Below are 12,999 nucleotides of genomic sequence, written 5' to 3'. Positions count from 1 at the left end.
TGAATTCCACAGGAGAGTTTTAGAAGCAGGTTAAAAGCAAAAATCTTCTGGAAAAAAAAAAATATATTATGACATTATGAAGTTGATTTATAGGAACAAAAGAGGAAAAATATTCTCCATTAGAAACTGAAAGTTTAGGGGGAAATATAGATCCTGTGTGTGTGAGTGAGAGAGACTATAACTTATGTGGAATAACCTGAGGAATTGACCTACTTTAAAAACTTGCTAACCCATAGCTTTACTTGAGCACATGTGCTCTCCTTTGGGAAATATCTACTTACACACACGCTAACAACTTTAGGAGCAACTGCAAGTGGACAGCGATGTATTTTGTACTAAACTCTTATGCTGCTTTTGTTTTCCTTCTTCCTTTCTTCTCCTTTTAACTTTCAATCACAGCTCTTGTCCTTGTCTGTCTTAGCTGAAAAACCTGTTTTGCCAAACTTTGCTCCCAAAACAGTCTTTATTCAGCAAAGATTTAATCAGCATTAGGTTGAGGATAATAATATTTAAACCAGTGCCTGGTGTTGTGTAATCCATCTTTTAGGATCTATCCTATGTAGGTGAAGTTCACAGATTTGGAGCACTTGTGTGGTGAACAATAAAAGGTTCATGGAAGCAGGCAGAGAGAAGGCTGAACTGCTTATCTCTGATAATGAGACGTATGACTAGCTGTCGTGCCTCCTTGGGTGCTGTGTAACTCCTCTCAGTCTGATCGGGCTCAGGGGAGGCAGCTGGGGAAACTCGATGTTTCCCATTTATGTATGCAGCAGACTAGTACTGATTTCCAGACAATACCCTCATTTGAATGTGCTACACACTGAACTTGTAAAAACAACCCTCATGTTTGGAAAGAAGTAAGATTTATTACTAAATCTGACAACTGAGGTCACCACTCAAAGCCAGTTTCTTGTTTTATGTATATTAATTAGCCCTGAATTTATTAACCAAATGTACATGTTTTCAGAGATTTATTATTTTTTAAAGGGGGCACAGTGGCTTAGTGGTTAGCAGGTATGCCTCACACCCCCAGGGTTGGGGGTGTGAGGCTCCAGGCTCCCTATGACCCTGTGTAGGATAAGCAGTAACGATGGATGGATGTTTTTTCAAGGGAGGTCTTTTTTAAAGCACACTAAATTGCACTTTAAAATATATTTATTTGAGCTGACAAAACACTGCCACACTATTATTATTTATTACCAAGATCTTTATTTTTTCTTCCACTGAAAGAATATGAAGCCGCTCAAAACAAAAGCAGATAGTCTCTATAATTCGTACTATAAATTCGAAAACAAAATGAGGTACATTCAGCATTCTCCATGTTAAAAATGTTTTGCCAACGAGACTGAACAGCTCAATCGGTCAGTGCTGATTATTTCAGATAATGCCACATGGATTAGCTTAACTTGCGCTTTAAAACAACCTTAAAACCACAAGGTGTTGACAACCTTAGTAGTCTTGGACAGCACGTATAAAAAAAAAAAAAAAGTCATATGCCTAAAAGGTCCTTTAGAAATCCTTCACTAGTCAAAAGGAAGAAACTGTTTAAAATGATTGAGAACATTCAGAGTTGAGCCATAATCTTTGATGGGAGGAAAACTGTATTATCACCTGTCTTTGACTTTCTTTGAGTAGTTGGAACAATGAGAAACACATCTCTTGATTAAGGCCTCACAGAAGTTACAACAGAACTTGGGTCTATAACAAAGGCCCTGTCTAAAAAGCAACATTGGTAACTTGAACTTGGGGTCGTGTATGCACTTCTTGGATGTCCCACTTCTTAGAACCCTGGACACTCAGCAGAGTTGAAATTTGGCCAGCAGGCTGAGGTGATCAGATGGGAATATTTCGTTTGGGAGTCCATTCAGCGACCAAAGGTCAGCTTCAGACAGCAGAGCAAGACGACCGAGCAACTTCAGACCCTTCTCTTCATCTGTAGGTGGGTATAAAATAAGATGATCCATAAAATAAAATTCATACATGCACCCCAGGGTGGACAAATCAGTATCCTGTATGTCTGGGACAAACCGATTTTGTGTCCAGGCTATTTGTTTTTTGTAAACAAATTCTCACGATTTGCTAGCATTGCTGTGATTGGCAGGTGAGAGTGAGTATATCATCACTCACACCCAGAGAGATCCCAGCCACAGATGGCTGTGATGTCAGCAGAACCCAAACTTGTGGTAATGTAACAGAATCAGGCACATCCAGTCACCTTGATGTTTATTAAGAATATTAAGAGAAGAGATGCTACTTCAGAAACTTGAGCTCTAAGTCTGTGGTTGCACAGTTATCCACTCACTGGGAATTTGTATATTCATTCATTTCTCTTAGACTGTATTAATGCACTTAAAAAGATAACTAGCTCACTATATGTTATTACATTACCCATTAGGTTTTTTTTTTATTTCTTACCAACCAAACTATGGGACTGAGCAGCATACTAGAGCTTTAACTTAACTAGTAAGCTAGCTAATAAATGTATCATTTGTCCACCCCGTGCACACAATTCTTCAGCTGTGTGCGTATTATAAATGAGTACAAACGAGTGGAGATGAGATTATAAGCATAGTGTCCTGTGGCCTACCATCACAACCCCTAGCGTGTCCTCTTCTTGTGGAGTAGAAGATGTAGTCGACCATGGCAGCGCCGTGCATGTGCAGCGTGGTGACAGCACATTGTTCAGTGCCGGATATGTTCCGGCTGTACACAGAGCTTAGGTTCAAGCCATGACATATGGCATTTCTGAAATGCCTGTCAATCCAGAATGAAAAAGATCTGTTATTAAAGAAATATGGTTGTTTTCCTTATGCAGTATCCTTACAGTAAATAACATTATGCTTAAAGGATCACAGTTTAAGATGGTTTTAAGTGTAAAGTTCACCTTGGAGGAAATGGCTGTGTTTCTTCAGGAGCTGGAACAGAGTACATGTGTGGATATGTTTTACAATTTTAAAAAAAGAAGCATTTTGCATAACAGTATCAAGATTTTAAATAATTGAAAGAAATGTTAAGCTCTTTACATAATAAGACAAAAGTTACAAAAGATACAAACTGTGCTAAATTATCAAGCACTGATAAAACCTTTATAAAACTGTCCAGTAGAGTTTGTAGCCATGTGCTTGCATTGTATATCAAACAACGATTTGTTTACAAAAAAAACACCCTTATGAGTCAGCTGATTATATCAGATGTGCCACCATCTGCAGTTATCCCGTAGCATTTAAGATTGTTGACCCCTTGCTAAGGTGATACGGGAGACATCTTAATACTGTCATTAAAACTCCCCTGGAATAAAAGCCAATTCACTGAAGGGTAAAGGACATGGGACATGAAAGATCATTTTCCGTTACTTTTGCTTTGGCTTGACTTTATCTAGATGAGCTTTCAGCAGTGAATTAGCAAACCTCTTGTGAGTCAGCGGAAAATAAATTGTTGAATAACAAAACGCATCCAATAATAAAAGCACAGAGTAAAGTATGCTGTCACCATTGAATATTTTTCTTTCAGGATATAGTGTTCATTTCATAATTATTATGTATTTTATGTATTGAACTATATCCTGTTCCTATTTGAGCAGACAAGTTGATTTGTCTGATACTGCTTTATTTGTTTTATACTCTCCTTAAGCAGAACATTATACTTACACTATATGGCTAAAAGTTTGTGGACAGCTGACCATCACACCCAGGTGTGGTTCTTCACCAAACTGCTGCCACAAAGTTGGGACACACACGATCGTCTAGAATGCCTTTGTACACTGTAGCATTCAGACTTCGTTTTACTGGAACTAAAAGGCCCAAACCTGTTCCAGCATGGTAATGCCCCTGTGCACAAAGTGAGATCTATAAAGATATGGCTTGCCAAAGTTGGTGTGGAAGAACTCCAGTGGCCTGCACAGAGCCCTGACTTCTTGGCATCAGTGCCTGATCTCTAGTGCTATTGGGGGCACAAATCCCCACAGCCACGCTCCAAAATCTAGTGGAAAGCCTTCTCAGAGGAGTGGAGGTTATTATAGCAGCAAAGGAGAACAACTCATATGAATGCCCATGGTTTTGGAATGGGATGTTCAATGGCCAGGTGTCCACATTGAATCTTAGCACAAAAAGCCTGTTTCTATCTCTCTCTCTATCTATGCTTGCTATGATTTTGTTGTTAGCGATCCTTAAGGGACTTTACAGTAATTTATATTTATATGCTGACACATGTTGAATCAGGGAAAAATATAACGACCACCCAATGAGTAGTTGTATGCATCACAACTAAACGGAGATGATCCCATTGTAGAGGCGCATGACTCAGCTGGGGTGAGGAGACAGTCAGTGTCACTCTACTCATTTTCCACATTTGGTGCTTGGAGTCAAAATGATTAAAAATAGATAGTTACTTGGAGTGTTGTCGGTGACACCTGGTATGAGCTCCAGGTCAGGGGGCCGCACACAGGCAGCCGGGCAGTAACGCAGCTGCCGCAGGAAGTCATGATTGTACTGCAGTTTCCCTGCAGAGAGAGTAAATATAGCATCACTCGCACACACAACAGCACATATGCCTTAAAATGGAGTTGCACACTCCCACCAGGATATGCACACTCAGCAGCTTTAAAAATTCACTTCCCTTCAATACATAAAGATGCATTCTTGCCTACACTCACATGGCATGGAAGTACTAAGACGTGCTCTCCACTAATATTGGCACCCTTGGTAAATATGAGCAAAGAAGGCTGTAAAAATTGTCTTTATTGTTTAATCTTTCGAGCTTGTTAAAAAAATTCACAAAAATACTCTGCTTGGATATCAAACAAAACACAGGTTTATCCAAAAATCTTTGTTAAATATAGGTGTGCAACAATTATTAGCACCCCTATGAATTCATGAGAGAAAAATATATTAAGTATATTCACACACATATTTTTTTTTAAATTAGTACTTCTGGGTGACTAGGAACATGAAATTGTTCAACTGTGACTTCCTGTTTCACAGGGGTATAAATATGAGGTAACACATAGGCAGAATTCCCTTAGTCATCATAACAATGGCTAAATGACCAAGGAATATAGCTGTGATGTGCAGCAAAAGGTTGTTGAGCTTCACAAAATGGGAAGTGGCTATAAGAAAATAGCTAAAGCATTGAAAATGCCCCTTTCCACCATCAGGGCAATAATTAAGAAGTTCCAGTCAACTGGAACTGTTATGAAGCAACCTGGAATTGGACGTGTGTCTATATCGTCACAACACACTGTGAAGAGGATCGTTCGAGTGCCATAAAATCTCCAAGGATCACAGCTGGATAATTGCACATGTTAGTTGAGTCTTGGGGTCAGAAAGTCTCCAAAACTACAATCTGAAGTCACCTACATCACCACAAGTTCTGTGGAAGGGTTTCAAGAAAAACGCCTCTACTCTCCTACAAAAACAAACTCAAGTGTCTTCAGTTTGCCAGACACTACTGGAACTTCAAATGGGATCGGGTTCTATGGTCAGATTAAACCAAAATCGAGCTTTTTGGCAATAAACACCACAGGTGGTTTTGGCGCACACAGAGAGGTAGCCATATGGAAAAGTACCTCATGCCCACGGTTAAATATGGTGGTGTCTCTTTAATGTTTTGGGGCTGTTTTTCTGCCAGAGGACCTGGATATTTTGTTAGCATACATGGCATCATGCACTGTATATATGAGAGAATGAATGACAGGGCTGAGCAGACTAACCACACAGGTACAAATAGAATCTTTCACTCACCCTTTTGGGTATTCTGGAAACACACATACATTTGCTGACCTGATTCTTTGCCTTCAGGCTCACAGGCATCATAGTACCGACAGTTATCGTTGATACCCAAGCTTTTGGGCCACAAAGGTGCGTAAAGCCTCCTGTGATAAGTTTTGTGGGACAAATCCTCCTGACCAGACACCTTCAATTAAACATGGAAACATGACAATATTATTTCTTAATCATGTTAAACATTTCTGTGTTAAAGAACAGTGTTAAAGAACTAAGTTGGGACAGTATGGAAAATGCAAAAGAACAAACGAGTCATTTGAAAATTTCATTCACCCTGTACTATATTGAAAACACATTATTAAATGTTTTAATTTGTGAATTTAATTTATTTTTGAAACACATTTTTTAAATCTGATGACTGCATTACACTCCAAAAAAGTTAGGACAGTCGACTGTTTACCCCTGTGTAACTTCACCTTTTCTTTAATAACACTTTTAAGTGTTTGGAAACTGTTAAGTTTAACAAGCGGAATTTTCCCCCATTCATCCATTATGCATTTCTTCAGCTGGGCAACTGTACAGGGCCTTTGTTGCCTTATTTTGCGCTTCATAATGCACCACACATTCTCAATCGGACACAGGTCAGGACTGCAGGCAGGCCATGCTAGCATCTGCACTTTCTAACACACTCACTGACACCCCCCCATACCATGACAGACGCTGGCTTTTGGACCTGATGCTGATAACATAAAAGGATGGTCCTTTTCCTCTTTGGCCTGGAGAACACTATGGGTGTTTTGTCCAAAAACTATTTGAAATGTCGACTCGTTGGACCACAAAACACGATTCCCCTGTGCTACTGTCCATCTCAGATTAGGCAGAGCCCAGAGAAGTTGGCGGTGCTTCCAATCAGTGTTGATGTATGGCTTCTGCTTTGCATAGTGAAGCCTTAACTTGCATCTGTAGATGCAGCGGCGAATGGTGTTTACTGCCCTAGGTTTACCAATGTATTCCCGAGCCAGGATGTCAGGATATCCATTACAGATTCATGACGGTTTTTAAGACAGTGATGTCTAAGGGATCAGAGATCACACGCATTCAGAAGTGGTTTTGCCCTTTACATACAGAGATTTAACTGGATTCCTTGAATCATTTCATTATAATGTGCACTGTAGAAGGTGAAATGCCCAGAATCCTACCGATTTGTCTTTGGGGAATGTTGTTCTCAAAGTGTTGGATTATTCGCTGACGCATCTGTTGGCAGATTGGCGAGCCTCGACTCATGCTTGCTCTTGAAGGACTAGGCCTTTTTTGGAGGCTCCTTATACACCATGATTAGACGATTGCTTCACCTGTTTCACATCACCTTCTAATTTCAACTTATCACATCGCTATTAGTCCTAAATTGCCACTGTCCCAACTTTTTCAGAAGGTGTTGCATGCATCAGTATCAAAATAAATGTTTAACTTCAAAAACTATGCAGCTGATCAGGTAAAACGTCAAATACCTTGACTTTATACGTTTTTTTGTTTAAATACAAGTCAAAGTACATTTACAAATCACTCTTTGTTTTTATTAGCATTTTCCATACTTTTTGGAATTGGGGTTGTACACTTAGTTATATATATAATTATATATTTTTTTATTTCTAAATAAATAATGGCGTTAAGAACTGTGTTGGATAGTGTACATTCAATTACCATGATGCATGTGAATTAGTGTGATATGTAAGGACAAATCAAGGAGCAACTGTTCTTCATGTGTCTGAGAATGTCAGTGCGGGATGTGGTCATAATGTCAGCAAGAACTATAAGAAAGAACTATAAGAAGTGTGAGGACTGAGACGTACCATCCAGTTTGGTAGTCCGTGGTAGTAGAGCTGGCCTGTGACGATCAGCTGATACAGTGGCATGTTGGGTAAGGAGTTGAAGTCCCCACACAGAATGATCTCGCACTCATGCCCTTCGACCTTACACTGCCTGACCACGCTGTCAATCTCTGCCAGCACTATGGCCAACTGGGCCAGTTTCACATCTCCCCTCCTGGGGTTGAACAGCAGGTGTGTGTTGGCCACACAGATCGGCCGGAACCTAATGCCTTCACCATGTGCCGTGGTTGGCTGGAGGAGCAGCACGATGCCCACGTTGTCCCGGTCTAACAGTTCGGAGTCGTGACGGTGGAACTCTAGCAGGCGCACAGAGAGTGTTGTAAAGCACTTAGTGTTGTAACAAACCGCACAACCGTCTGTTTTAGTGCCTGTGCGGCGTTTGTACACGCAGTCATATCCTGGGGAGGAAAGAGAGCGAGACTTAGTGATGATCATGATAGCAATCACTTACAAAGACTTGGTTTCCAAAACACTATACGCCAAAGTCACACGTTCTGTTCATCAACAGACGTGAATGTTTATGGGTCACTACATATACACCTTGAACTTTTCCACATTTTATAGTCCTGACACCTTGTATGTCATCATGAATCTACACAAAACAGATTACAATGCTTCTCTGGCTAATCCCCATTTTTACCAGGTCACTGACCTTTTGTGGATAGTTTTCTCTACATAGAGGCACGGTTGTGCCATATTTTTTCTAATTCTTAATAATGGATTTAATAGTGTCCTCTGGTGTGTTCAAAGTCTGGAATATTTTTTTTAGAACCAACTTTTCCAGATATTTGTCCCAGATTGTGTTGATAGCTCATTTGTCTTTGTGATAGTGAGTGATTCAATATAATTGGCTATTCTGCATAGATTCATAAAATATAAGCTAAATGATGTCCATTTCAGTGTCACGTTGTATCATTATAAAATATTCTCACCCATCTCGATCAAGGCTGGATAAATCCGCTCTTGGAAGTGATTCTCTTGCACCTCTTGAAGACAGATAATCTGTGAGTGGAACAATATACAGAACCAGATTTTTTTTATATATACAAATATACATTGAAATAGGACGTCTAGTTTCAGTGGCATGACTGATTCACATTTATTTTATTTTATACACCTTTTCTTCAACCTTCATTGAGATCTCTACAGAACCACTTTAGAAATAATTCACTCCTATTTTAAAAGCATTAGTGTTGAGCTTTATCTCACATCAGGTTCCCAGGTCAGCAGCTCTTTGAGAATGTTCTGTAAACGGTTCTCCCATGTTAGCACGTGCTCTGAGCAGTGTGCATACAGCTCTGAGTTAGCCTCTAGCAGATCCTGGGCCAGGATGTTGTAGGACATAATGGTGAAGTCAAACTTAGTCTCAGGAGCTATACAGGCTGTGTGGGAAGGTATACAGGGACTGGAAGTTTGACTGAGGTCTTCCCACACCCTCCACATCACTAGGAAGGAAAATACAATGTTATTCATGCTAGAAACGTACTCAGATCGTTGGTAAGTACGTACTGGTTCGTAACGTAACCTGCATTTAAAGGACAAATGCTACCAATGCCAAAACATACTAATCCAAAATCAGGGTCCATACTGGCCTGCAGCACTGAATAAGTCAATAACTGAATTTGACATTTGAGTAAAAATGTCACAAATCAAAACAGAACACTGAAATTAAGTCATTTTGGTGCACAAATGATTAGCAGAAAATAATAAAGTGTACTATTTATGAAAAAGTACCTTTAAAATTGGTATTTTCCTGAAACCCATTGTAGTAGCTTGTGTCGGAGAACTGTAAGGGATGATGGACTACCTCAGACAGTCCAAGCCCCGCTGTAAAATCCCAATCAGTTGGCAGAGGTTGTAGCCATGTGTGATTATTAAAGGACTGTGCATGGTTGTCCGCCAGCAGAGCACTCAGGTCATACGTAAAACTGCCATTACTGACCTGGTCTTCACTTCGTCTGGTGCCCAAGTCATCGCCATACACGTTCCCACTGGTAAACAAACCAGAAGTCATATTTACTAGTACTTTAGAACTATCATTCTCACTCTCTTCAGCACCATCTGCTGTTGGTTCAATGGACTCGTTTCTGTTAGTGCAAGCTTGGGATTCTTGTAGGCTTTTGAGAAGGTCATGGTTATCAGAGCCTGCATGTGTCAGTGCGCTGGATGGCGCTGCTTGATAAGAACCCGAGTGATATGAGAAGCCACCTGTTGGCATGAATGGACAGACACCTCCAGTCTCTGTCACCATCCCTTGAAATCTCTGTCTTTCCCCCTCAGAACTAGACTTCCATTTGCTCTCATCAGCAGCAGTCTGGATTTTGGCCCACTGCCAATAAGTCTTCTCCGTGTCCTCCTCCATCTCACTCTTCTGCTCCACTACCACCTCCCCGATCTCATGAAGAGATCTGCTCTCCACCAGTCCCTCAGCTTCCCTCCTTTCTTGCGGAGAGTGTGTAGGGATTTGTGAAGCCGTTCCAGCGTTGCACCACTGATCCAACAAAGCAGTCTGCTGCTCATTAAGCTTTCTGCAAGAGCGTGCACCACCATCACAAGCTGCTTTGCCATTAATGATCACCGGCTGATGTTTCCACCAAGACTCTGTAGAAAAGAGACAATTACAAATAAGTTATTTCCATAAAGAATATTTTCCTTTCTTTGCTTCAGATATAACAGATTTTTAAACAATAATAATTTATATATATATATTCCCCATCAACTTTCATAAAAAAAATTGTAAATCACAGTAGAAAATTTTTTTATTCCAACTCTTTAAAAAAGTTGAATTTTCTGCCTTTTTTTAAACTGCTAAAGTAAATTGTTAATTGTTTTTAAATCTCTGCTGTTGCGTCATATATTGTTAGAAGGCTTATTTCCTTAAACATAAAGTTATGTATATAGATAGATGTATGTAGATAGATATATTTAATTATCTTTTTTAAACACACCCTCTTGTATTAATATATACTTTCAACCAGTTAGACTTCATTGTGTTCTGAGTAATATTACAAAAATGAAGCCCATTAGGATGTGGTTGAATGTCCATTGGGTGTCATTTCAGTGTTATTTACACGCTGTTGACTTAAAACACGACATATTTATTAAAAACACAACCCTGAACATGGCCATAGGCAGCTAGTTTATATAAAACACTGCAGAAGGAGAACAAAGACGATTTATATCAAGTTAATTTAACTATTTCTCGGGGGAAGAAACCCCACGTTGCCCACATCTTGGCCGAATCACAAATAATCCCCCTACTGTCTATGTAGTGAACTGAAGAGTGTGTACAATTCATTATTTTAATACAATACCAAGTGCACTCGCACAGGAAATAGGACGCCATTCGGTACACAACCCTACAGAGTGCCGTGTTTGGAAATGTAGCTAGCTTTTAGCTCACCACTAGTTTTCTTAACAAACGAAGCTTGTGGAAAAACACCAATAAAACTGCGATATCATACGAAGTCATTTATTTCCATACGAATTTAATAAATGACACACTGTGTGAGTTATGTACAAGTTAGCAGCGTTAGTGAATGAGTGAAAGGCACATGTAGCCGAACTCCGAGCTTACCTGAGAGCCTAATGAAGAGCTGGCTTAGCGGGTACAGCCCATAATACATAAGGCTCACTATCATGCTTAACTATTAATTATACAAGCGTTTCCGGAAAGAAAAAAAAACTTTATTCATGTCGCTGTCCTGACTGTTTAGCGTGTGTGTCTCATGGGACTGCGAATAACAGCGTACACCAGCACACTGTCACTCCGAATAGACCATTAGACAGCTGTAAACAACGCATGGAATCATGGGTAACAGCGTCTAAAACATTAAAGGTGTAGTGACTCAGTAAAAAGACTATATGTTGTTGTAACTGCTGAGGAATTTCCACACAAACTGCAGATGTTAAATGTGTGCTGTGTGTCACTCCAGGATCTGTCACTAGAAGTTCAACAACAACATCCAACAATTTAGAATAAAGAGACGTGTCTGCTTGCTTATCAATCATTTTGCCTGTCCATCGAGGAAGCTCCGCCTGCTTGTTAATGTCCAGGCGTTGATTAATCTAGTTTCTAAATATGTCGTGCATATAGAAATAAATCATGTACTTCAATAGCCAAAGAAAAAACTGTTTCAGGGCATGTTTTTAGACTGTTTTATTTGTGTAGCCAAGAAAGCATCAAAGTGCACCTATACAGATTCTGCAGATTAAGAAGGTGATTCAAATGAATTTATTCATAAATGAGAATTGATTCAATAAAATACAATTTTCTACAGGAATCCAGACACTCGTTAAATGCTGGAACACTTGGATCACATTAAATGGTGATAACTGTGCTGAGAGGGGGGGGGGGGGGTCTGTGCTGAGAGGGGGGGGGACCCCAATAGTAACCATTACAGCTCTAATGGTTTCCACTACAAATACCATTAGAAACCATCAGCTAACCATTAAAACCATTAATATTATTGGTCCTTAATGTTATCCACTAGATGTGACATATGCTAAAAATAGAAAGCAACAAAGTACTAGTAGAGACACATTACAGTTTCCATTCAAACCAATACATTTCCCATTATAACCATTAAAACTATTACAAAATTTATGAAGGTTTCTATTTCTTTTCCAGCAGGGAACTTAGAGAAATGATTCACTTTTGTGACACCTATTTGCAATAAACAATGCAAAACAAACAAACAAACAAACTTTGGTGCTTTTTAGCCTACACTGTAGATGAGGAAAGTAAATAAATCAGTGCAATTAAAATTAATAATAAATAAATAAATCTGTGTATCATATTTCCAAACTTCTTCTTCAGGGATCAGTAAGGTGCATCCACCCGCCTACCTACCTACCTATCTACCAATCAACCAATCAATCACTCAAACACAATTTAAGGAAATACCTATTCTTATAACACACCCAAAATGGTTTATTCTGAAACTGAGAGCACACCGCATGTTGCAGAAGCTCCTTGAAGCATCTGGGAGATTTTTCTGCCATGTTCTCCAGCCACAGTAGTTTATGGATTGGTGTCTATGAGCTGGCATGCAATGCTGAACTGTTTCCAAACTAACTGAATGGGACTGGATAGTGATGTGCAACACAAAGCACTTTTCACACAGCACAAATCAATATCATTTTATATACCACTTAAAGGACAATAAAATAACTGTGGGAGGAACTTTGTCAGGAGCAGGTGGGCCTTAAATAATGAAATATAAAAAATGACTCTTCCCAGCATAGTTTTGTATAGCTTCTTGTAGAAATATTTTCAGACTAAGTCAAAAAATTTAGCCTGCATCTTCTTATTGCCTGCCTCGCCTTACAACAGTCACCACAGAGGTGAGTTTACACAGAATGCTGCGAAAAACATTCAGTGAGAGACA

The 12,999-nt window shown here is 39.5% G+C and overlaps 1 protein-coding gene across 1 annotated transcript; it reads right to left on the bottom strand.

Moving 5' to 3' along the window:
* Positions 1-1,186: 1,186 nt before the first annotated feature.
* angel1 (angel homolog 1 (Drosophila)) lies at positions 1,187-11,544 on the bottom strand. Its single transcript, XM_017477078.3, has 10 exons — positions 11,187-11,544; positions 9,344-10,210; positions 8,819-9,054; positions 8,542-8,611; positions 7,571-8,007; positions 5,778-5,910; positions 4,388-4,498; positions 2,885-2,915; positions 2,588-2,754; positions 1,187-1,933 (listed from the first exon to the last, which is right to left on the bottom strand). The coding sequence occupies exons 1-10, from the start codon at positions 11,248-11,250 to the stop codon at positions 1,797-1,799; spliced, it is 2,253 nt and encodes a 750-aa protein (XP_017332567.1). The 5' UTR covers positions 11,251-11,544; the 3' UTR covers positions 1,187-1,796.
* Between the last annotated feature and the right edge of the window lie 1,455 nt (positions 11,545-12,999).

This window comes from Ictalurus punctatus, chromosome 9 (assembly GCF_001660625.3).
Source record: "Ictalurus punctatus breed USDA103 chromosome 9, Coco_2.0, whole genome shotgun sequence".
Classification (NCBI taxonomy): Eukaryota; Metazoa; Chordata; class Actinopteri; order Siluriformes; family Ictaluridae; genus Ictalurus; species Ictalurus punctatus.
Note: the sequence above shows the minus strand (reverse complement) of the source record. Positions and strands in the feature narration are given on the sequence as shown.